At 48.6% G+C, this 23,432-nt stretch overlaps 1 protein-coding gene across 1 annotated transcript in view; it reads right to left on the bottom strand.

The window, feature by feature from the left end:
- LOC135896539 (ileal sodium/bile acid cotransporter-like) overlaps positions 1 to 23,202 on the bottom strand; it is a 32,447-nt gene extending 9,245 nt beyond the window's left edge. Inside the window, exons 1-2 of the mRNA XM_065424967.2 lie at positions 22,636 to 23,202; positions 4,796 to 5,032 (exon numbers count right to left, since the gene is read on the bottom strand). Of these exons, the coding sequence (XP_065281039.2) occupies positions 4,796 to 5,032; positions 22,636 to 23,064 (666 nt within the window). The 5' untranslated portion in view covers positions 23,065 to 23,202. The remainder of the gene's footprint in view (positions 1 to 4,795; positions 5,033 to 22,635) is intronic.
- Between the last annotated feature and the right edge of the window lie 230 nt (positions 23,203 to 23,432).

Here is a 23,432-nt window from a genome sequence, read left to right as displayed (position 1 = left end):
TTATCGGGCATGGCGTGAACGATTGATCAGGATGTCCTTAAGATTACTACAGACGCGCGTTACCACACCGCCTATCTCAATGCCTTATTCATTAGATAGCCTGAGTAAACCGGACGCCGCGCAGACTTTGCGGTTGCGTTACAGGCCCTGCCATCGGTTGCTTTCTTTTTATTCGTGGAATCCCGTTGGACTGTCCTGCTTCACAGCGGAAACGAGAGTCACTGAAGCTAGTTCGAACAACAGATCGCTTGGGATCATATGCAGATTAAAATACTTACTATTATGCGTCTGAAAAGAAAAATTGTACTACGCACTCGCACCCGTCAGTCTTCATTACGCCTCCCCGTTTGGGAACCATACACTAATACGTCAAACCTACACGCACGCAGATGGTAGATGTAAGTATGTCATCAAGAAGAATATAGGAGCCCATATAGCCCATATAAGCCCATCGAGAAGTCGGGCAGGTTCAATTTCCCGATGGCCTTACTTCGATGGTGTCAAAATGCCAGAACGCTGGCGTGTGGTCTTAACAGTTGCAGGACAAAAACGCCGCAGTATAAATGCAGTATAAACACAGCCAGCGCATTCTAAACATATCCGATCAATAAAGGTAAATGGCAAAAAAGTAAGTGAATGAGTCACTTTTGGCAAAATGCGGAGTGCGCTGGCGAATGCTCATCCTGTTATTCGGAGCCGATAACTACAGCGCCCCTCGTAAAGCATTGCGCAGTTTCGAGACGTGAAGCCTCATAACTTAGTTTTAAGTTAGCAGAACAAAAGAGTGACTACACCGTTTTTCTTTTTACCAATTCAGTTTCTTTAGAGCAAGGCCTCGAAATCACTTAGCGGCACGGAGGACCCTCGCACACAAGCAGAGGTCCATGGCTGAGGCGGCCGCCTTGGTGCACGCTTGGCAAACAACTCTTGTTGAATTCCAATGGCAGATCCAGATGAAGTTTTTCTGCACTGTATGGAGCAATCCCATTCCAATGGCAGAATAGGAGCGTGAGCTGTGTGTTCCAATGGCAGATTGGGACCAGCCGCTGATCCCGGATTGCTCCATGGAGCAAAAATATTTGCTCCGCCGAAATCGGCAGATTTGACCGGAAGTCCTCGTGACGTATTTCCTTCACCCGCCTCTGCTTCCTGTCACGGTCGCCTGTTTGCGGTCGCGAACACGGGAAACGTGGACGACGCTTCTCGCCGTGCGATTTTGTTCGCGCTCCAAGGCAGCTCCGACTCAGACAGTACAATTTCCAAGTCGAGTGATGATTTTTCTGACACGCACAGTGAAATGGGGTGGTGGGTTGCGGTTCCAAGCGCTTGTTCCTCTCTCTATTGTAGTGCCCTCTCACTTGATTTTCCTGTACTAAGTGCCCCCGCGGGAGCGCACGCATTCCCTTCGCAGATATGGTGTGAGTTTAGGTGTGAGCAGATGAGAGCGACCTCAGTCGGAGCGACGCGCTCCGTTCGTGATCCGGCCGAGCACTCGCGATCTACCATTAGAATTCAACATCTCTTTCAGTGACATCTGTGCTGCTGTGCTCACTGCGAGCGTGCGTTCAAGCACGTCTGACGTAATACGTACCGCACAAGTGCAGGTCTGCATCAGTGCGGGCAGGCGAGAGGTAGCTCTTGCACGGGAGGGAGACGGTCGTAAGCGTTCGCAGAAGGCGCGTTGTCTAAGCCTTTGCTCAAGGATGGACGCTGGTGTGTGCGTATGTTTGTGCACCTTGTCGGTTGCGTAAGAAATAAGATACTCCGCATGCGATCCGGTCTGTCTGCGCTGCCACTGCCATATCGATAGCTATGTCTATAGTCGACTTTCGCCACTGTGAAGACACAAGATATGTTTCACAACGACAACAAAAAAGATATAACTCTCAGGAGCTCAAGAGGAAACTCGCACTTCTGGCAAGAAACAAAAGCCTCATAGATGTTAGGACAATGGTTTCTTGCGGCAGTGTGCGTTTCGTTGTGGTTTCACAACGACAAAAAAAGAAAATGTAACTCTCAGCTCAAGAGGAACCTCACGCTTCTGACGAGAAACAAAAGCCTCAAGATGTTTGAAGAAGGGTTACTCGCGGCAGTATGTTTTCACTCGAAAGAGCACTCGACAGGGAGAAACAAATGTTTAGCTCCTAAGAAGGTCTCAGATTAGATTGCTCACAAGCTACTTGAGGTTCACTGAAGTCCTTTCGCAGTGAATTGGGAAGCTAGACATCCACTTAACAAACCGTTCAAGTCCGCGAGCCGAAGCAGACGTACGAAGCACTGAACATCGCCGATCATATCACGCGAAAAGGTTTACGATAGAAGGCTTTTGCGTAGCTCGCGTTTGACTGCATATATCACGAGCTGCGTCATCGGAGGGCCCGCTGTGGTCACCGCATGTGCACCATATTTTCATCGCTGCCAAACAAATGCACATAAATAAACATGTGGAACTGACGCGTGTTCACGTGTGATCTCGGATTTTACGGACACATCAGCACTGTGCCCATCTGCCCTAGCGACAAAGGTGGCATCCCCTCCGCTCGAGCGATTCCTGCGAGCACGGTTGGACGAGGAAGGCAATCAATCTGGCGTCGTAGGGCGTATATACCGTGGCTGGGATAAAACGGCTAGACGCATAAAAAAAAACATTTTCCAGAATCGATTCTCTTATTTCAAGATGTTTCTTGTTTCCTTTCAGCATGAAGTCTGCAGCTTGTGTTTTTAGAAATTGCAGGAAATTTAAAGCAATTCAGGACACGCTCATCCCGTACTTTCCAGCTGATAACTGCAGCTTCCTTTCCCGCTCTGCGGCAGCACCATCAGGAGTTTTAAAAGAGCACGAATCTACTCTCCCATTTTTGTTTTTTTGTTTACATCGCTACCGCACACCACTCATGCTTGAGCTCTCAAGGCCTTTCCTTTGTTTGGCTGCTGCGCAGCCCGGAAGTGAACTTGGCCGATAGCGACAGGCCCACTGACGTCGCCAGCCTCGGCCTTGCGGCCAGATCAGTGGAGAAATAGTTGCCAACTGACAAATCTTCCAGTCGATATTAAGTCCGTAACTTATTGCCTGCTCACAGTACAATTTAAATGTGGGACGCCAACCTTCCTTTGCTTGAGGTCTTCAGGTGAAGAGAGTTCCTTGATGAGGTGAAGACGCGAAGATGCGGATGTCCTGCTTGTTGCAGGTCTGCAAGAATTATATCTCCCTATCAGTCAGTAGGAGTGAAACACCACGATTCCGCTTATAGCCAGTTATCAATATATTTATTTCAGTAAACTCCGTAAACGAGAACACAGGCGTAAGTTCTGATTAAATTCCTATGCATTTTATGAAAGAAAAGAGAGAAATCCTGACAAACATCAAAGCTTGAACAACCCGCTGGTGTACGTAGTGGATAACCTCCGTGGCTCAATCGTACACAGAACACACCAGCTAAATTTAGACACTTGTTTGATATCCTACAAACTTCTCGATCTGTTGTTCACTCCACCGGTCGACAGATATGAAAACAAACGCACTGAATTTATCGATCGCAGAGCTTGCGGCTGGGTGCGTGCCTACAGTGTAGTCAACTTGCACCCAATTTTAACATTAGCGATAACCTAACTTGGAGAACTTGCCTCGTCGAAAACGGTTTATAACATTCCTGATCATATTCAACGGGGCCTCGCATTTCTTGTCCCTTGGATTCCACGTACTAAGAGATTGTGCACGATAACAGCGATCGGTGATCCGTGGCACTCATCGATCTCAGACCAGACTTACGCGCAATACAAACATCTCGTCACTGGACTGGTGCCTCAAGCATGGCACGAGAGATAAGTGCTATAGTGAAGTGGCGATAAGAATTCGCGGATGTGGCGGAAGCACAGGAATTTACCTACTTGCCTCTCTATTGTATTCACTGCATCCACTGGCACCAAAGCTACCAGGACGTCAAGGATGAAATAAACACCTAGTACACGAGTTAGATATACTGATAAGGCGCAATCTTGACGCGACACCCTTCGCTTAAATCGATGAAGCAACAAACTACTTTGGTGAGATAAGAGCAGTCGGCGCCTATGCATCTTTTATATCAACACTTCAGCATCACAGTGCGTGAGCGTGCAGTGCGCATATCATTACCACTCGCTTGCGCAGTCTCACGAACACGCGCGACACACCAAATCGAGTACTCTTATGGCCAGCAGAACAACCTCTCGAACTCTCTTTGCCCGGAACATCTAATATGTGGCCTATATACACTTGCTCGAAGAAGAATACGGTGAACCGCGAGGCTCATGTTTTCGTCAGCGAAAACCTCAAGAGACCAACACACAATGAAACCAAGGAAGGTACAGAAGAAATTAACTTCTTTGTATTGATACGTGAATAGAAATAATGAGGAAGAGTAAAACAAAATTGGACGAAAATACAGCTTGTCGCCGGTGGGAGCCTGTGTGTCTTGCTTTATTTCCGTCTTTGTGGCCTGTCATCGTGCTGTTTCTTTCTTTGCTTCTGCATCTCTTCCTTTTCTATCCACTCCTACCTTAAAGTAAAAGCAGGCTTTGTGCCCCTCTCGGTGGCAGTCGCCAGCCTGCTCCATCCCTGTTTCCCTGCCTGTGCATTGTATGCGAGTTTTCATATCAAACAAACTGTCGTAGCCTCGCACGAGAACAAAATAATCTTTCTCCCGTGCTCGACTACTAGTGCGCCGTTCAACAAGTACCGCAAGTTAAACAAACCGGACTTAGTTCCTCTAGTTCACGCAAGGGGGCCACACTGTACACGCATAACCGTAGTTCTCACCAGGGGCATGAAGAGGAACTGGCAGGCGCAACCCAGGAACGGAGCCAGCGGCTTCTTGAGCGTGTCGACGATGAGCTTCAGGTCTATCTGGCAGCCCATGCTGACGTAGTTGATGGACACGATGATCGCGATCAGGTACGGGAAGGACTGCTGAAGCACCGTGGGATTGCGGAGCACGGCGACCAGGTAGCTGCTCTCCGTGCAGTTCGTCTCCACACCGTCCTCCAGCAGGCACGTCTGCGTAGGCACCCAGAGTAGGTTTAAAAAAATGTAATTTGAAGGGAGAGGAAAGAGTGACTAAACGTTCAGTTGCCTACCATACACGTGGAAAGGGGTACAATAGGCTAAGCACCCAGAGTAAGTAAAGAAAAATGTAATTTGAAGGGAGAAAGTAAAGAATGACTAAAGGTTCAGTTGTCTACGATACACGTGGAAAGGGGGCAACAGGTTAAGTGAAGGAAGAGAAGCTAGGCAAGGGTTTTCATTACCGATGTGCACTGGACAAAACGCACCGCGGACACGGGCAGACTAACGAGACAATTTACTTGTGCGTTTTCTTTTTCTCCGAGTGCCCTTGCATCAACGCCAGTAAATTACGCTCGTTTATTTCGTATCTCATTTTTTTACTCTTATGCTGTGATACATTACCTTGCTATCATGAGCTTACCTATCATAACTGTTTCATAACGTATCATAACTCTGTAACCTTGATTTGTAAACCCACCCCTTATGTAATACCCCCTAACCGGGGTCTTTAAGGTAATAAAGTGATGTGATGTGATGTTTCGTGCAGGAGGTGACTTCGCTCTGGCTGCTAAGTACCTGTAACATTACTAAACCTTCACTAATAAATTTCAATTCTATAGTCGGGCACCAAAATGTGTTGCGTTCACTGCTCAGGTAGTACAGAAGTGCACGTTTGTTGCGTTCACTGTTCAAGTAGTACAGAAGTGCTCGTGCGGCTTTTAGGGCTTCCACGGTGTGAAGCTCTCAGGACCTCAGCTTTGGTAAAATGTCAATAGCCCAGCGTCCGCTGAAGCCACACCGGAGAGTCCGGTGTTTTTCGTCGAAGCGAGAACAGTTGCAGAGATGCTGCTCGATATATTCGCTGAAAGATTAGAAAGAAATAACATGACACAGCGATATTCAACTTTGACTTACATGTCCTTTCACAAGAAATCGGCAGATCACCTGTCGCACATCTGAACTGCAAATGACAATATACGTATTGAAGACTGCCACGAGGAACTACTACCACTGATTTGGAGTCCTAGTCCTGGAGTAGGCGGTATATTTCTGTCGCTACAAACCCCAGCTCCATGTGAGGAAGAGGTCTCATATACAGCTTTTGTACTACCCTGGCACAAGTGCGCACGGGTGCGACCGGCCTGCCTGGACACAAATAATCAGGGAGGTAGGAGAGTTTATTGAAGAGAAAGGAGGAGAGGTCGGCCCGGAGAGCGTGTCTCTAGCCTGCTACTCCTCACTGGGGAAAGGGAAGTGCTAAGTACAGGGAAAGGTACGTGGCTGGTGATTATGGTATGGTACAATGAGCTACTATATACATGTCCAATACGCGGATGCGTGCTAAAGACAATACACGCGAGAGTAAGCTCATACCGACAGGCACTTGTCCCCGATATGACCGGCCTGCCGATTTCAGCATGTGGGTTCCAGCGGACTATCAGTGTAGAGCACTATGAATGTTGCAGCATGGAACGTAGGTGTCTGTACCATTGCTTTGTTTTTCAAGTACATGATTTATGGCTGCCGACCTGGAATAGGTCGGCACAACAGTTGACAGGGTCTCATGGTGTGCGGCAGCTGCTCTCTCTCTCTCTCTCTCTCTCTCTCTCTCTCTCTCTCTCTCTCTCTCAGTTTCGTTGTATGCTCGAGTGCAACTTGCCATATCGTGAGGGCCAAGACACCTATATCTCGCTCGCTTGATTTCCTTGGGAAACTGTACGTACTGACGCTTTGTTTTGAACTGCGCGTATGTTGCGTAAGATAAAACTGTCCTCGAGTCACGCTTGCAAGCACTCCAAAGATACGCAGGTCGGCGAGTGCCTTCTCCGTGACCTGCGCCGTGGGCGCGCTACGGATCTCAGGTCGCGTGTACTCCGACAGAGTTTCTTCCTCCTCGGCGAGGTAACGGCAAGGTCGGGTTCGTTCGCACATTTTTTTTTTTTTTTTTTGCTCGCCACTGCGCGACGTTATCTCGCTGTACTTGGAACGTACAATAAGCGGGCAGATTCGCCCCCTTGAAGACAGCAGCTCGGGTGACGCCTTTTTTTTTTTTTTTTTTTACGGAGGCACGCGAGAACCAAAGGGTGTTGCCCAGTTCTGCCACAGAATGGCAAGCTGTGGATAGATTTTCGTAGACAACACCGTGGCTATACGTCGTTACGGTTTTTCATTAATCAAAAATATTTAGAAGAGTGAAGAGTCCTAGTGTAGAGTAGCAAAGTAGAAGCCTGTTTTCCAGTTGCGATACCTGCTTTTCCCATTTCTTTTTCTCTCACGCTTTCCACGTGCTATGCGCCCGACAACTATAGGTTACACGTGACTCATATCTTTACTTTTTCTGCATGTTCCAAGAACTGGCCGGGACCGTCTACTGGTGCCGTCACCTCGTTTATTCCCGTCAGTAAAAAAAACGTGACAACACACAAGGTTCAAACAGCTCATTTCGAACCCAAGTCCGTATCCACAACATTAAAGGCACAACATACTGCAAAATATGGCACCCATTATTACAGTAACTTTCGAGACCTTCGTCAACTTATAGGCTGTCGCAGCAACTCACGCATCGGTCACGTTACGGGTATCTAGATTGTACATTAATATTTGTCTTGTCTTTACAGAAAATCCGGGCAAAGACGACCACAAATGAAGATCGTGAACGATCCTCGGAATCGTATTAGGCACTTCGCATTTGAGTGAACACGTATAGCAAAAAAAAAAGAAAAAGAAGAACGTCGCATAAGGCACTTTACGTACAGGCCCTAAAGCTACTTCCTGAGCTTTATCTCTGACGCGCTCACAATTGGTGACAACAACTGGAAGGCTGCCACAGAAATGGCCGCTACACCTGCTCTCGACTTGGGAGTTCGTTGGTCGCCCCTCGCGTCGATATCGGTTCCTCGATAACGACAACATAGGACGCGCTGCTTCTTGGACATGTCATCACGTTGCGAGACTGCGACGCTCGCCTTCAATCTGCGAGCGAACTGGATGGGCCGCCCGACGCCCCCTTTTGTTGAGGCGCGTGCTTTCGCATCGCCGATAGCGGTTATCTTTCTCAGACCTCCAATGTTTCTTGGGACGCGACTATACGTCGGTACCGATCTCACTGCTCGTGTAACAATTGGCGGGTGGATTAACTACCTCGCGGACGGCTCAAATAGACGAGTATAGGGGTGTAGGGACGGATTTCGTGGGTGAGGGCCATCGACAATTGTGAAAAGGAAACAGTCTTGCGCCGTCAAAGCAGCCTTCCGTACGAACTCTCCCCCAGTGACTGTGGAGTCTGCAGGGCGCCGGTATAATGGAGCGTGACGTACATATCTCGGGTTTAACTTTCCCGAGTCTCACCTCTAGGCTACGAGAGGCGCTGTAGTCGACTCGCTGAGGATAAAATTTATGCCCGCACGACGTTTTCTTTTTAACCTTCACCCAAATCTAAATACGTGTGAGCGTTCTTGCAATGCTGAACCGGAACAAAGCGTCCACCGCTTCCGGGAATCGAACGAGCAACCTTGCGTTGACCAGCGGCCATGATTTTGGGGTGACGTAGTCCACGTTTCTAATGAAGTGGCGATGCGTCCGTTGCGATTGTGAGTTAGTGAGCGACGCGTTTTAAAACGGTGGGTGGATGGATACATGTTTACTGAGATAGCGATGGTTTCTTAGCCTGTTTTGTAGAAGTGGTTGTGGAGAAGGAATAGACTGAGAAACTGGAACTTGGCCGAGGTCACGTGGTTAGAATGTACGAGGCCGCCCTCCCTAGAGAACGCCAAGAGCACGGGCACTGGCCTGGCTATGAGTTCTAAAGAAAAGAAATAGAACACCCTAAAATAAAATTCATTTTATTATATGTTTAATAATTTTCTTATAATTAAGTGAACATATCCTTTAAAGATACTCGGGGAATTTTTTTTCTTCAGTCGCTGGAACGCATTGGCATGTTGCGAGAAAGTACGAAGAACGAGCCTTCAATACGGCAGTAATGCAGGAAATGCCAAGTCGCGCGGAACTGCTGCTTAGCTGTGTATACCTCCTCGAGGATTTAATCACGTGAGCAATCACCGATTTCTGCGTAGGAGAGAGAGAGTATAATTCAGGAAGGCAGGGAGGTTAACCAGTCAATAGTCTGGTTGGCTACCCTACACTGGGGGAAGGGAGAAGGGGAAGAGAAAGAAGGGAGAGAGAAGTTGTAGACACGTGTACGGACAGCACTTAAGTTAAAGTCGCTCGAGCAAACCAGAAGTTCTGAGAAAACAAAAAAGTGCCTTCACTGCCTTCTGAGCCGATGATCGGTCGGGACGGTGCTCTAATATGGTCTGTTCATTCAGAGGTCGATCATCTAGTTTCCTCAATGTGTTGGATAAAGACTGTCTTTGTGCTTGAAATTGAGGACAGTGGCACAATAAGTGGTCAATGTTCTCCTCGCATCCGCAAACATCACATGCAGGGGTATCAGCCATTCCAATTAGTGCTGAGTAGGCATTCGTGAAGGCAACTCCAAGCCATAACCGACACAGAAGAGACGCTTCACGTCGCTGTAGACCCGCTGGAGGTCTGAGTTGAAGTGACGGGTTTAGTCTGTGCAGTCTTGTGCGCCGCAGTCTTGTGCGCCTTGTATGTGCGGTGTTCCACTCTGCCAAGGAGATCGTGCGTGCTAGAATGCCAAGTTGCCTCGTGGCGTCGGTCCTTGAGAGAGGAATGGGGACGCAGCGGTCTGCGTAGGAGCGGGCACGACGTCCTTTGATGTCGTAGCCCTCCGGCGTGTCACGTCGTTTGCAGTGACGTACTCTTCCTTAACCAGGGACGCCCGGGGGGGTTTTCGAATTCCGCGCTAAGCAACGAGCCACCTCAGAAGAACTACGCACGAAACTTCACTCCTGTTGTGACGAAAGCAAGCAGTCCCCGTAACAGGACCACATTCCATGCTTCACAGCTATTTCGCTCCACGAGTTCGTCGCTTCTCGTCTATAGGCATCTCTTGTCTACGTCTTTACTTTTAGCAAGACGTAACAGCAGCAAAATGCCGGGGCACCGATATAGTCTGGGCCACCCAAGGTAACTTGCAGCTGGTGGGCAACGAAAAAGCGTTGGTCTTGATTTTATTTATCTGCACGAAATTTTCCACAAACAAGAAGTGCTTTCATTATCGAGTGATAATAACGCCAGGTAATACGAAAACTCTCCCGCAATGAACCACCTCGCGCAAACGTGTTTAAGCAGTCAATATAGAAAAACAAAAACGCCCCGTTCTACAGCAAGCTTCTGCGATTAACACAAGTCGGTCGATCAAGTCAATTCAATAATACAAAATAAGCAGCGAAAAGAGGAAAAGTACCGTGACTTCAGATGGGACGTGACGAAGGTGCGGACAGGACGAGCCTCGTCCTGTCCACTTCGTCACGTCCACTTCGTCACGTCCCGTCTGAAGTCGCGGTTCTTTTCCTCTTTAAACATGTCGGACCAATGGGTCCAAAGCTACCCCCTCTTGAAGCAGCGGAAAACACCCGAACAAATTCCAACTTCAGAAAGCATACTGAACGTTATTATAGAGATACAAATCCCTCGCTAAAAAAGGCTGTCGAGGCTTTTAGCTACAGCTTGCTCAATAACACGTTAGAGTTTGGCGCGAGCAATTTTTTTACACTGAAAAAGAACGATCATCAAGTCATCAGTTTCGTTAGCCCTTTCCTTACTTCTTGAAACTCTCACGTAAGAGCCAAACGTTCTTCTCTGAAGCAACCGCGAAAAAGACGAGTTTTCGTGTGAAACTGGCCATGAAATAATACCCACTACATTCGCGCGCCACGTCATTCATATGTAGATGCACAGTGGATCGGATCGGAAAACATTTATTGGGCTCTAGAAAAGAGATCTTCGCGGCTTCAGACGGCCTCTTCCTTCTTCTGATGGATTCTTCTGTCTGCAACCACAGGGTTGGTGCCCTAGTCCAAGGCTCCACTGAGTATGGCCAACCCGCGAGCTCGCTCTACAAGGCGCTTTTGGCCGTTCAAGCTTACGCTGGAAAGCATACTCTCCCACTGTTCCGCACTCGGGTTTTTAATTTTATAGATAGTTGGGGACTCAATATTTTGACAGGCCCATGATATGTGGTACAGATCTGGTTTCTCTCCTCACCATGGGCACTTAGCCTCATATTGTGTCGGGAAAATTTTATTCAGAAGGTTTAGATTCGGGAAAGTACCCGTCTGCAGTTGTCGCCATGCAACAGCATCCTCTCTGATGCACAGTGGAAAAAAGAGCAAAGACAGCGTTTGAACCAACACCCTTATACGGTATGTAGCAGTTAGGCATTTATGCATCTCTCGTGTCAGTTGAAAGCTGAAACTCGCAAGCCGCATAAACATCAATTGATTACTGATACGAGACTTTCGACTTCCCGTTTCCATCCACCTCCTTTGTTAAATGAAGATACAGCATGTCGAAATAATAGAGGAATTACTAGCGAGCCCCCAGAGCGCCCTAAAATGTTTACTATAGCGACTTTCCTTGGAAACAGTTTTAGTTTCGTTTCCCGAGAGATGTGTGTGTGTGTGTCGAATTTCTCACGACGCCGAAAGTGGTCGGGTGGGAGCTGATTCAGCAAAGCATTGGGCACTTGCTCTAGCTGGCTCGATGGTCTATACTGCCGCTACATCGGGCCACGTTGTGAAGAGAAACAGATTACCGCGTAAGCCGGAGCGACTGTGAAAACGACAAGATGTTCAGCAACCACATGACCACCGTCTTGATAATGACCTAACGACACACACACTTTTTGGGAAGGGACTGCGAAATTGGTTTCGTTGAAGAGCTAATACATTAAATTACGTTAGGCCTTCCTGACGCTTGTCATTGTTTTATCCTAGGGTTGTAAGGTCCAGAACCTTCATTAAACGCAAAAATGTGAATAGTCAAGAAAATGGCGCCTCAGTAAACCTTTACTGTCGTCGTCACTGCCACTGACTCAGGCCTTGAGAACGTTCACTGCGCCTCTAAATGTTATGGTGTTTTAAATGCCAAAACCACTTTTTGATTAAGAGGCATGCCGTAGTGGAGGACTCCGGAAAATTTTGACCACCTGGGGTGTTTTAACGTGCAACGAAATCTAAGTTCACGGGTGTTTTTGCATTTCGCCCCCATCGAAATGCGGCCGCCGTGGCCAGGATTCGTTCCCGTGACCTCGTGCTCAGCAGCCCAACACCATAGCCACCGAGCAACCACGGCGGGTCTTCACATGCGCCTCTGCTCGCCAAAAGCGGCCTGGCTACAGCGGTGTGGAAAAGCACCAGCGACACATTTGTTGCCAACCTTTTAAACATCCTCCCCAGTAAACCAAAAAAATCAACGACAATCAGTGCGCAACACCGTCTCCCGTCTGAAGCAGCTGGGGTTGTTTCTCTAACAAGAGTTTACGAGATAAAAACACCCGTCCACCCGCCTGCTGCATACGCGACTTTTTTTTTTATTTGTGCAAGCAGACGTTGACACCTTGTAGAGGCGCCGGCTCCTCATCTGCTGCGACGTTGATTAAAATAAATATAAAACACTCGGCGAGAAATAAAATATGGCGGCACACGAAAATAACTTAATCCGGCAAATCGCCTCTGCGGAAACACGCAAGTTGGAGAAAGTTTCATCAAAGGCAGCAGGTAAAAACATTTCACAAGCTCTCACTTTCACAAGACGAGTCGCGAGTCCCGGCAAAAACAAAAACTTAAGTCACTGTGAGGGGGAAAAAACAAACTAAGGAAAACCTTCGCTTGACAAACAGCCGCACCGAAAGGCCACTCGTCGCACTACCACCTCAAGTATAACGAGCCCGCACGAACAAGTCTCTGCCATCACGGACTTAGGGTATTTAATGCAAGTAGAACAAAAAGCATAATGCACACGCTCGAAGCAGCATTCTTTTTGTCCTTGTTTTCCTCGTGGTACTACTACGCTCAAACTTTCTTTTTATGATGCCGAGAAATCTCTGTTCTGATCTGGTCGTTCCGGAATATTACCGTCGCAATATACCGAGTCTACAATAGAACTGAAAGTCGGGCGAGTTGGTAACATGATTCATTGTTGAACTCAGCGCCCACAAAGGACTCGCCCTTTGGTCGTGATAGAGTTAAACAGGTAGAAGGACATGGTAGAGGCACATGGTATAGTTAAAATGGCGCTGACCTTTTCTGTTAATTTTTTTATCTTTCAGTGCTTGGTGAGTTTACGTGTGCGCACCCAGCTGAACGATCAAAGTACCGAGTTATGTGAGCAATAAACGTCATAAATGTTTTTTCGGAGTAAGATACTGTCGGATCGATCGTCAAAGAACATCCTGAACTCTGCCAATCTTGTTCTATCTTTTGGTTTCAATTCCTACGAGACTCCCTGAGCACAGCATACGCCAGCAATGTTCTCTGACAAACCATTTGTGATGAAGTGTGTTGTTTAACTTGTCCCCTTGTCGAAACACTGCCCTCCAGGCGGAGGCTTGTCTTTGTTCACTCTCCGCTGCACTGTTCGGGTAACGTACAATTGAAACCGGTTAATACGAGCGGGCTTATGCGCTCGAGATATTTCGATCGATCGGGTGATTTGAAGCGCTCGAATTCGCTTATAACGACCTTACGCGAACTCTTGCGATGCGTCAGTTATACGCGGACTGGTTATGTCCAGTGTGGGATAGAAGCAAGGCAGGAATCCGCTTCCAGAAAACAAGACTAAGCGCAGTAAAGACAGTAATTTCTGGGTATGCCGTGAACTGTTTCTCGATGAGCCGTGCTCGAAGCCGTGCTCGATGAGCAAGACTGCCTAGACCTGATCCAGTTGTCTTCCTTCGTTGTCGGCACAGTGCCGGTGCAGCCCGTCCAGCGCAATAGAGCGTCCTGAAGCGTCGAGTGCGTAGGCTCTCCAAATTCGATGCATCCAATGTCCAGTTCCTAATGATGGTATCATTTCACGTGAGTACCGGTCAGTAAGAATCGCGTGTTCGACATAGGTATTTATTCGCTTTATCTGGGTTCAACCCTAAGCCAAAGAAAGGCTTGGTTTTTCTTTCGCGTGTGTATGCGATAGTAAACTTTGTATTCGACCTGCGCGCTTGGCAACAAGCTTTTGTGACAAGGTACAAGCGAACCACGGCAAACCCGAAGCTAAGAATCACGTGTTTTTTTTTTCGCTCTCGAAACAGTTCTTTTGAATGTTATCGTTTAACGAGCTCCCTTAGCCTGTGGTCGCTATCTATTCTTTGACTTCCATTTTATCGCCTTAAGCTATGTTTGTACGGACACCCCTGCTTACGCAACGAGCCCCTTTGTTTCCGCGCTGCAAGTTTTACTTTCGTCTCCCTTGAAGTGGCTTAGCCGGCGAGAAACTGTTCAGTTTTTATCTTGCGGCACACCTCAGTCCGCGCATTGTTTGAATGGCGAGAGACGGGACAGGGAATCGTGTATTTTTGCGGCGCCGTAGCTGCTTTGAAACGTTAGCCGAGATGTCGAAACAGTGACGCGGGGTTCACAGGACGACGGAAGCTTGAAGTGCTCAACAACAGTTGATCAAGTGACGTTTCGGGCTCGGGCCAGCGCTTCAACAGGCAGGCTTAACTTTGTCGGGAAATATTTCCTTCAAGTGCCAAGTAGCTCTGTCCATTGGACATTTAGTTTCACCCCGCGTCATCCATCTTCGGAATCATGAAAAGCGCAGACCTGCAGAGCAGGTCAAGAACAGTCATACGAACGTATGACGAACGTCCCTACGAACGTCATACGAACGTCCCTTTATCACAAATTCTTTTATTCTCCTCTCAATCAAGAACCGTATATCGCCGCCGCATCACGCATATCTCACCGCACCAGTCATCCCCTTCAAGTTGCCCGCCCACTATCACGTACTACTACGTTTTCAGCTTCATTATTTCTTCGAGCAGCCACGGACTGGAACGGCCTACCCCATGACATCGTCGCCATCGCTTCAACACCTGCTTTTCAAGAGCGCGTAACAGATCACCTTCAATGTTAAATCACCATCGCTGTTTGTTTTTTCTCACTACAAATGTAATCCCACCCCTTATGTAACACCCCCTGAAATGGGGGCCTTTAAGGAATAAAACTGAACTGAACTGAAACTGAACGAACAGTCATACACTTGATAAAGGGGGAAAAAATATTGCTACCTTAGTAAATGTATTTGTACTCTTCGAAAAGCAAGGGTGCAAGTAGGTTAGTTATGCAAAACATTTATGTCCAGGGTCACGTGAAGGAGTCAACAGTGAATCCACGCTAGCCTAAGACCGCACCTCGGAGGCCCTTGCCCTCCTGAAAGCTGAAACTCACACGCCTCTCTCTCAGCCACAGATGAGGATTCTTTAATTATTATTATTTTAAACAATGGGGTGTTCAACGTAGTGGGCTGTGATCCTATGAGGAACGTCGTTGTGGAGGGCTCGGGGTTAGGTTTGTCAACCCGGGGTTTTCGACGTGCACCCGAGCACGGGAATACAAAGACGAGCGTCTTTGTATTCCCCCGCCGTCAGAGTGCGGCCGCCGCAGCCGGGTTTCGATCCCGCGACCTCGTGCTCAGCAGCCCAACACCATATCCACTGAGCAATCACGGCGGGTTAGCTATGTGCGCCTATTCTTGCATTCTGACTGTGCGGCTATTCAAATAATGTGCCGGTTTCACGCAAACGTCCCAGCCAACCGACGTTCCTTCGCTCTGCAGAAAAGTTCGTGTGGTTTACAGTACTAAGTCTGTAAATTTCTTCTCCCCTGTGCATATTTCAATGTCCTGCCTATTTTAGTAGGACTTCACCTTTCACTTTTGCCAATTTTCTTATTTCTTCTTTAACTGCACTGTACTAGAATTGACTAGTGCCACGTATCTTGTTTAATTCTACTCTCATCTTTTAACATATATTGTTGATCTTTTGAAAGGCCACTAGTGCCAACTCTATTTGGTGCCGTTGCCATTGCGGAAATCCAGACGGCCCTCGTAAAGCTGAACACCAAGTCGGCCCCTAGCCCCGATCGAATACTCAATAGGGCACTACGCAATCTCGATTACGGATCGATCGAGAAACTAACAAAATACATTAACGAGTGTTGGGCGCACGGCAAGCTACCCCGGCAACGGAAAGAAGCAAATATCACACTGATACCGAAACCCGGCAAGAAATTACAGCTGGAGAACCTGCGCCCCATCTCCCTCACGTCCTGCGTGGGCAAGTCAATGGAGCACGCGTTTCTCAATAGACTCACGGATTACCTCGAGGACAGCGACTTATTTCCACACACCATGATTGGCTTCAGAAGACATCTCTCCACGCAAGACGCCCTTCTGCAACTAAAACACCAAATCATAGACAATCCGGGGCGTTCGACGAGAGCCATCCTCGGGCTGGACCTGAAGAGGGCCTTCGATAACGTTCGCCACGATGCCATATTGCGACAAATAGACAATCTAAATCTCGGCCTGTGCACGTACAACTACGTCCGAGACTTCCTCACGGGAAGAACCGCTCGCATGCGAGTGGGGCAACTACAGTCAGAGCAAATCAACATCGGCAGCTCGGGCACCCCGCAGGGCTCGGTGATCTCGCCAATGCTCTTCTACCTCGTCCTGCTGGGGTTGCCCGACCGATTGTTTCAAATCGAAGGACTGCATCACACGCTATACGCGGATGATATTACGATCTGGACGACAGCGGGCAGCGACGGAGCGATCGAGCAACGTTTACAACAGGTCATCCAAAGCGTAGAAAAGTACCTCGTGGGCACGGGACTCGCCTGCTCGGCCGAAAAATCCGAGCTGCTGCTATATAGACCAGTCAGAAAGGGGCGCCCACCTAAATGCTTCACCCCCCCTGGAAAAGCAAAACATCCAATTAACGGCATCAAACGGCCTACCCATCCCGATAGTAGAGAAAATCCGGGTACTAGGAATGATAATAGAGCATAAGGGTGGCAATGGCGAAGCACTTCGCAAGATAACGGCAAAGGCCACCGGCACGATGCAGCTCATTCGACGCATCACCAACAAACACGCGGGCATGCGCGAAGGCAGCGTCATCCGACTCATACAAGCCTTCGTCATTTCTCAGATAAGGTACACGGCAGCGTTTAACAACTGGACGGTTGCGGAAAAAAACATGCTCAACGCGCTCATACGCAAGGCGTACAAATGTGCGTTGGGACTTGCGCCTAGAGTTAGCACCACCAAGCTCTTAGAACTAGTCCTACTCAATACGCTCGAAGAACTCGTGGAGGCGCAACAAGTGTCCCAACTTGAACGCCTATCCAAGACCCGTCCGGGCAGACACGTACTTCAAAATCTCAGCATCACATACCACTCGCAACACGGCGTCAAAGTAGACATTCCAAGACCCATACGCGAGCAACTATACGTACCCCCATTGCCTCGCAACATGCACCCCCCACACCACACGGGGAGGCGTAAAGCCAGGGCAAAACACATGAACAAAAGTTACTCTAACGACAAGGAGGCGGTCTTCACCGACGCAGCCAGCTATCGAGACAGGAAGAGTTTCGTGGCGGCAGTTACCAGCCACCGAGGCAACCACCTCACGAGCGTCACCGTGAACACGGCACATGCCGAAGCGGCAGAGGAAGCGGCCATAGCACTGGCCCTCACACAAATCAAAGCTACATACGTGATCTGCGACTCGCAAACGGCAATTCGCAATTTTGCAAACGGGTGCATCTCGCAAGAGGCGTATCAGATACTCCAGCGACATCCCATACACCAGTGAGAGGCCGACGTTGATAACCGAAGGCATTTACTATGGATCCCGGCACACACTGGAATGAGCACCCCCAACGAAGCGGCTCACGGCGTTGCTCGAGGCCTGACTCACCGAGCAGCATCGGAGCAAGAGCCCCCGCGGGGTACTGCAAACGTCTGGGCATGGGAGGATCGTATGACCAGTTTTCACGACATCACGGCACGCTACCAATTACAAAGACGCATATACCCATTCCCTCACGCTATGTTAGACAGGACGCAAGCAGTACACTTCAGACAATTACAAACAGACTCTTACAGAAACCCCAGACTCATGCACGCCATGTATCCAGACATGTACACTACAAACATATGCACATCGTGTGGCGAGGTTGCCACACTAAATCACATGTTATGGGAGTTTCGGGACCTAACAAACAAGTCGGGCAGTGCCGACCCTTGCGTCTCTTCCACCGCCAGCCTCCACTCGCGCTGGATGACCGCACTGCTCAGCTCTGACCTGACAGCACACCTCTGGGCCGTCCAGCGAGCCGAGGAAGCCGCTTCGAGACAAGGTCTCGGAACCGCGTCCGCGGCGGGTGCCCAGACCCACTAAAAAGACGCCGGACTCAAATCTTGTTGATTTGAAATAAAAGTTTGCGCTCTCTCTTTTTATCCAACCTTATACACGTATATTTCTAACTTTGTTCCACCTCTAAAACAATAAAATATGGTCCTACAAAAGTAGTAGTAGTTTCAACCTTCTTGAAGTGTCCGACAACAATTCCGTTTTGTCGATTAATCGACAAAAAAAGAAAAACCCTGCATCTAATGTGATTAATCTATCATCGGTAAAGTAATCAATGATTATTCGTTAATCGAATAAAATAAATTTATTGACGATCTCTACAACCAAAAAAACGGATGAAAGAGGCAACGAGTGCGATTCGAGTTTCATTTCTTCTTTTATTGGCGGTAGCCTTTAGTTGTTCACGGCGCACACACTTAAGCCAATAAGACACGGGCAGAGTAAAAGAGCGCTGACTTTCAACTTACTTTATTTGTATGGAAAACTGAATATACATCACCAGGAAGAAGATTCGATCGTCTAAACAATAGCAGAGCTATCCAACCCTATTTAACACGCACTGATGTTTTTCGTTTCTCCTTTTTTCCTGACACAATTGAAATGTGGAAAAGTTTGCCTAACGTAGTTGTGAGCAATGAAAGGTCTGCCGATATTGAAAATGCGCTATCGTGTGTGCTTGCGTGCGTGTGTGCGTGTGTGCGTGCGTGCACGTGTGATGTACACTGAATTTTTGTAAGAGCATTTACTTGTGGACTTTTCTCTGTACAATCACTCTTCCTTGTTCCTTGTTTTTCTGCTGTTGATTAGCAACGGCGCCAGTGAATTTGTGTTACATAGAGTATGATGTCTTACGTACGAATATTACGTATCACGTATTTTCGACGAGCTACATACGTCATTAAGAGCTACAGACACCATTAATCAACGGTTATCTTTCTTCAAGGACCTGCTTACAACAGCCTCAAAACCTAGCGACATAATGCAATTCATATTTTTTAGAGAGAAACGGAAGGGGCACCTTGAAAACTTTAAAGCGCAACAGTAGACAGTACAGGGTACAACAGGACAAGGCGCTGACTTCAGATGCACTGGCGCGCACATAATCAAGGTTGCTTACGTCAGCCTCGATTATTTCACGAGCTTGCCGAGTTGGCTGGGTACTTTCGCGAGGTAACTGGGCAACTTACGCATGCAACGCCTTCGCAAGTTACCGAGCGTTCCGAAAAAAGTAAGAATCCCATCGGGAGCACTGGTCCGTCTCGATTAAGGGTGGTGCAATTACAATCCGGTACGCCAAGTCCATGCGTACTTTACGAAATGGTTGAAGGCGCCTTTGTCTATCGGTGTTGGCCATTGTGGAACAAACGAGATGGATAGGAACCTCCACACAGACAAAAAAAAAGAAAATATCAGATATCGTAAGCGGCAGTTAAGAAAAATGTATTGCCCAAATTTTCAGCGACAAGCGGCAGGGTACCGACACGAACACGCGCAAACCTGCAATTGAGGCTCCGCGGCAGGGTGTGGCAAGTCCGTTTTTGATGCGCTCCTCTATTGTCTCTTTCTAGTAAAAGAACCTTATTTCGCCACAATTTTGCCACCCACAAAAGTTATCTTAGCGTGTAGCTTGGGGCGCCTTAGCTGCTCATCCAGTACAGCTGCAGTAAGAAAACGTGTCAAATATAACAAAGAGTTTGAATTGAATTGAATTGAAGTGAATACTGGGGCCTTACGTGCCAAACCCACGATTTGATTACGATGCAAGCCGCAGTGGGGGAGACTCCGGATTTATTTCGACCACCGGGGGATCTTTAACGTGCCCCCATGCGCGGGACACGGGTACTTTTTGCAAGCTCTAGGCGTCGTGTCTGCGAGGTGTATTTCATCGTAGGTCAACGTGCTCAGTCAAAAGTGGCGAGTTAAGACCGCCGGCTATTTGCTCACTCAGCTGGCTTCGTGCGGCTGCTCTAGCCGATGGGCTTAAAAAAAAATTATGGGGTTTTACGTGCCAAAACCACTTTCTGATTATGAGGCACGCCGACGGGCTTGAAGTTTGACAATACAACCAGAGCACACAACACCCCCAGCGTTCTTCGACCCGCAAGGAAAAGATGTTCTTGGGCGCATGGGTTCGATAGCGACACCGCTGCGACTGGCGTTTCACTGCATCGGTTTCCCGCTAAAAGCGCGGAACACACATTGAGTCGAATGGGGCATTTGAAACCATACTGCTCTGAAGGCAGGCCACCAGAATAAATTTCGAGCCCTTGACACAAAAAAGACGTCGCTTTCTATTTAACGGATATGACATCACTATCTTTTTTTCATTCCGCCGGAAGTGTTTCCTCGTCACACAGATGGCGCTAAGCCCCATGAACCCTCGAAAAACCGCCATGTTTTGAACGTAGGGGCTTTTATGCAAGATTCGCTGCCACAGAGACGCCACGCAGTGTGCTCATTGTGTTTGCATATAGTGGATAAGATCAATACGATTTTGAACCGTTCTTTTTCTTTTACCCGAGGTTCGTCGTCGTTTCCTGGCCGGACATATTTGTGAATATGCGTACACAACACGGGCCGCCGGGTATACGCGCCACTGAGTACATGTGCCCAGAGAAGTTCGGCACTGGGTATGTAAAAACTGGATATGCACCACTGGTTGTGCCGCTCTTTAGTGAACTCCTTCATGCCAACTTGGGTCACTAGGTATGGGTCATTGGGCATATTTGATTATATATATACATACCGCTCTCCAATGACAAACAAAATCCAATATTTATCCAGTGCTGGGCGGGGCTTGCCCGCGTCATAGACATTCAGGCAATCTTGTTCGGATATATATTCATGCACCAAAACCGCAAGTTGGGCCAGTTGGTTAGGATTCGTTGTAAGGTTCGTTACAGCGCAACGCAAGACACGGGCAAAAGGAAGAAGAAGAGAGAAAGTGATAAAGAGAGGTAGGGAGGTTAACCAGGACTGAGCCCGGTTGGCTACCCTACACTGGGGAAAGGGGACAGAAAGATTAAAAGAAGAAAAAGTCCACTGGGGATATCAGTCGGTCACTCAGTCCGGATCACAGACGCTGACTCAATGCGGTATCTTTCAAATATCGCACTAGCGCTTTTGTGGCCTTCTGTAGCTGCGATATGCGAGGCCATGGTCCCAAGGTCTTGTTCAAGGTGAACGGCTTTCCATCTAGCATCTAGCTTTCCATTTAGGAAGGTACAAAGGAAGGTATAAGGTGTCGTCGTTTTATACCTTCCTTTTTATCTGTGTCTTGTGTCGCGCTGTAACGAACCTTACAATGTATATACATGTGCTCACCCCGTGGGGACGTTACGGTGGCGTCGCTAGGTGGCGCAGCGTGTCCAGAGGGAAGTGCGAGGTAGGAGCCCGGCTGGAGCACGCGCCTCATGAGTGGCACGTTTCCGCTGTGGCACGTCGCTGCATTGCTTTAATGCTAATCCCGTTAACGTAGAAACTCAACGTAAGATGAGCTTTGGCGGATTTTTTTCCTTAGTGTCACTCGGTCGTTTTACACAAGAAATGCCCCCTAAGATTCGTGCTTGCGACGACACGAACACACGGCGAACCATTTGAAGCGAAACCGCAGTAGGGCGCTCAAATCCGTAACGGCGGAGATTTGTGTATGGGCGTACCGTATTGTATTCACAACGTGAAGACACTTCAGTGACACGATTACCGGGCACGCGATTACTTACGAGCACGGGTCGCTACATTCGGGTGCCTGTCGAACAGCGGATGAACGCAGCAGAAATAAATTACGGGGTTTAGCGTACGAAAGCAACACAGGGGATATTACGGTACGCCGCGGTGGCGGGCTCCGGGATCATTTCGACAGTATGGGTGTTCTTTAGCGTGCAACTAAATTTAACTACAGGAACAATTTTGCCTGCCGTCCGCTTCGGAACGAGACCATCACGGCTGGTAGTCGAACTCGGGACTTAGTTCTGCGCGGGACGTGGCCGTATAACGGTCGATCATAATACGTGTTTTGCACTGCAGTTTCTGTTCGCGTCGGTTACTGTCATTGCGGTCGCAGTCAAGAGTATGTATACGATCAGAGTCTTTCTTGTCTGTGATTTCGTGGGCATTTTGTTACCGCCAGAAATCGCGACGTGGTACTCGATACGCTTTTTTTTAGTTTCATTTTCTTTAAACAAAGCCCGTTTTACTTTTGTTCCGCGCAACTTTGCGTGGCACTTCACTTGACAACGCGAAACCTCGCAACGCAACGCCCGTTCGTTGCCGCACTCACCTTGAAAAAGATCTTGGTGTAGCTGACGAAGACTCCGCGGACGGTGAGGTTGAAGCCGGTGCCGTTGACCCCGGCCTGCAGGTACACCTGCGAAACGTCCACCGTGGCGACCCCGGTGTCGGCGCTGGTCACCGATACCGTACGACTGCGGGGTGTCGTGAAAGACACCCTCACGACGACGTCTTCTTCTTCCTGCACGTCGATGCGGCCCGGAGGCGTGAAAACCACGACGTCGGTGTCGTTCGAAACACCGTCCCTGTCGCGCCCGGCCCCGCCTGTAAGGTCCTGTCCTGTGATAGAGGCGTAGGCTGAATCCTTTGCTGCGAGGCTCCTGGGAGTTGTGTCGCCGTCCAGGCCAGAGGCCCAGCCCAGGACGAGCGTCCAGGACAGGCCCCACAGGACCAAGGCGACGGACCGGTGGACGTACATTGTGAACGAAAAAAAAAGAGCTGCTTGACCCTCCGGCAGCCGGAGGGGAACTGGTTGCACGATGCGCCGTCGGCGTCTGAAAAAGGACGATTAGGTGGCGAAACGTGGCGATATCGCCAATTCGCTTTATCGGCAACGCGATAACGATGGCCGCGGAGGGGGAGACCCACCAAGAAGACGTGTACAGTCGGCGCGGGAGATTGCTAAGTCGGTCTTAGCCCTCTCAGCCAGTAGCACGCGTTTTTGTTTGCGTAACACTGGATTCAAAGAAAACAATGAGACCCTTAGCAAGATATGCTTGCCGTCGCGAGCTATGGCTTTTGATAGCTGTGGTAGCTGCGCTGTCTATCGGTGACGTTGTCGAGTTC

The sequence above is a fragment of the Dermacentor albipictus genome, chromosome 9 (genome assembly GCF_038994185.2).
Source record: "Dermacentor albipictus isolate Rhodes 1998 colony chromosome 9, USDA_Dalb.pri_finalv2, whole genome shotgun sequence".
Taxonomy (NCBI): Eukaryota; Metazoa; Arthropoda; class Arachnida; order Ixodida; family Ixodidae; genus Dermacentor; species Dermacentor albipictus.
The sequence above is the reverse complement of the archived record's forward strand: the minus strand, read 5'-3'. Positions and strand labels throughout refer to the sequence as shown.